Source organism: Corvus brachyrhynchos, unplaced genomic scaffold (assembly GCF_000691975.1).
Source record: "Corvus brachyrhynchos isolate BGI_N302 unplaced genomic scaffold, ASM69197v1 scaffold894, whole genome shotgun sequence".
NCBI lineage: Eukaryota > Metazoa > Chordata > Aves > Passeriformes > Corvidae > Corvus > Corvus brachyrhynchos.
In genome coordinates this window covers 20,098-21,768 of record NW_008237442.1, presented here as the reverse complement: position 1 = coordinate 21,768, position 1,671 = coordinate 20,098, and the positions used below count along the sequence as shown (strand labels likewise).

At 43.3% G+C, this 1,671-nt stretch overlaps 1 protein-coding gene across 1 annotated transcript in view; it reads left to right on the top strand.

Moving 5' to 3' along the window:
- Nucleotides 1-1,671, top strand: part of GABBR1 (gamma-aminobutyric acid type B receptor subunit 1) — a gene marked incomplete at its 5' end in the record, with an annotated part of 33,923 nt that overhangs the window by 27,799 nt on the left and 4,453 nt on the right. The window contains one exon of the mRNA XM_017731395.1: nt 532-823. Coding sequence (XP_017586884.1) covers nt 532-823 — 292 coding nt within the window. The remainder of the gene's footprint in view (nt 1-531; nt 824-1,671) is intronic.

Sequence of the window (1,671 nt, the reverse complement as noted above, 5' to 3'; positions counted from 1 at the left end):
AAATGGGAAAAAAATGGAGGGAAAATGGGAGGAAAATGGGGAAAAATGGGGAAGAATGGGGAGAAAAAATGGGGAAAGTGGGAGAAAAAATGGGAGGAAAAATGGGACAAAAATGGAGGGAAAAATGGGAGGAAAATGGGAAAAAATGGGAGGAAAAATTGGGGAAAATGGGAGGAAAAATGGGGGAAAAATGGGGAAAATGGGGAAAAAAAGGGGGAAAAATTGGGGAAAAATTGGAGAAAAATGGGGGAAAATTGGGGAAAAGTCAGGGAAAAATTGGGGAAAAATCAGGGGAAAGGGGGAAAAATTGGGGAAAAATTGGGGAAAACTCTGGGAAAAATTGGGGGAAAATGGGGAAAAATCAGGGAAAAATAGGGAAAAATCGGGGAAAATCGGGGAAAAATTGGGGAAAAATTGGGGAAAAATCGGGGGAAAAGGGGAAAAATTGGGGAAAAATTGGGGAAAACTCTGGGAAAAATTGGGGGAAAATGGGGAAAAATCAGGGGAAAATAGGGAAAAATCAGGGAAAATGGGGGAAAAATCGGGGAAAAATCTGGGAAAAATAGGGAAATTCCGGGCAAACTCTGGGAATGTTGGGGCCGCCAGATGCGGCGGCTGATCACGCGCGGGGAGTGGCAGGCGGAGCAGCAGGACACGATGAAAACGGGATCCTCCACCAACAACAACGAGGAGGAGAAATCCCGGCTGCTGGAGAAGGAAAACCGGGAATTGGAGAAGATCATCGCCGAGGGGGGGGGGGGGCCGCCGCGATTTCGGGATGGGGTTGGGATCGGCCTTGGCATGGAGCCGCTTTTCCCGGGAGGTTTTGTCTTTTTCTGGGCTTTTTCCCGGTGTTTTCTTCATTTTCCCGTCATTTCTCAAGTTGTTTCCCATTTTTTCTCCTTTTTCCCACCATTTTTTTCCCGGTTTTTTCTCTTTTTTTCCCCCCTTTTCCCACCATTTTTTTCCCGGTTTTTTCTCTTTTCCCCCCCCACCCTTTTCCCACCATTTTTTCCCCATTTTTTGCTCTTTTTCCCATTGTTTTATCCCATTTTTTTCATTGATTTTCCCATCATTTTTTTCCCATTTTTTTCCCATTTTTCCCCATTTTTTCCTTTTCCCATTGTTTTATCCCATTTTTCCCATGATTTTTCCCATTATTTTCCCCCCTTTTCCCACCGTTTTTTCCCCTTTTTCTCATGATTTTTCCCACCATTTTTCCCATGATTTTTTCCCCTTTTCCCACTATTTTTTCCCATTATTTCCCCCCTTTTCCCACCATTTTTCTCACGATTTTCCCCATTCTTTTCCCCCCTTTTCCCACTGTTTTCCCCCCTTTTTCTCACGATTTTCCCAATGATTTTTCTCCTTTTCCTCACGATTTTCCCGTTTTCCCCCCTTTTCCCACCATTTTTCTCATGTTTTTTCCCCTTTTTCTCACCATTCCCCCCCCATTTATTTCCCATTTTTCCCATTCTTTTCCCCCCTTTTCCCCCCATTTTTTTAATTTTTTTCCCTTTTCTCACCATTTTTTCCACTTTTTTTTCCCATCATTTCCCCCCTTTTCCCACAATTTTCCCCCTTTTCTCATGATTTTTCTCACGATTTTTCCCATTATTTTCCCCTTTCTCCCACTATTTTTTCCCATTCTTTCCCCACCATTTTCCCCAT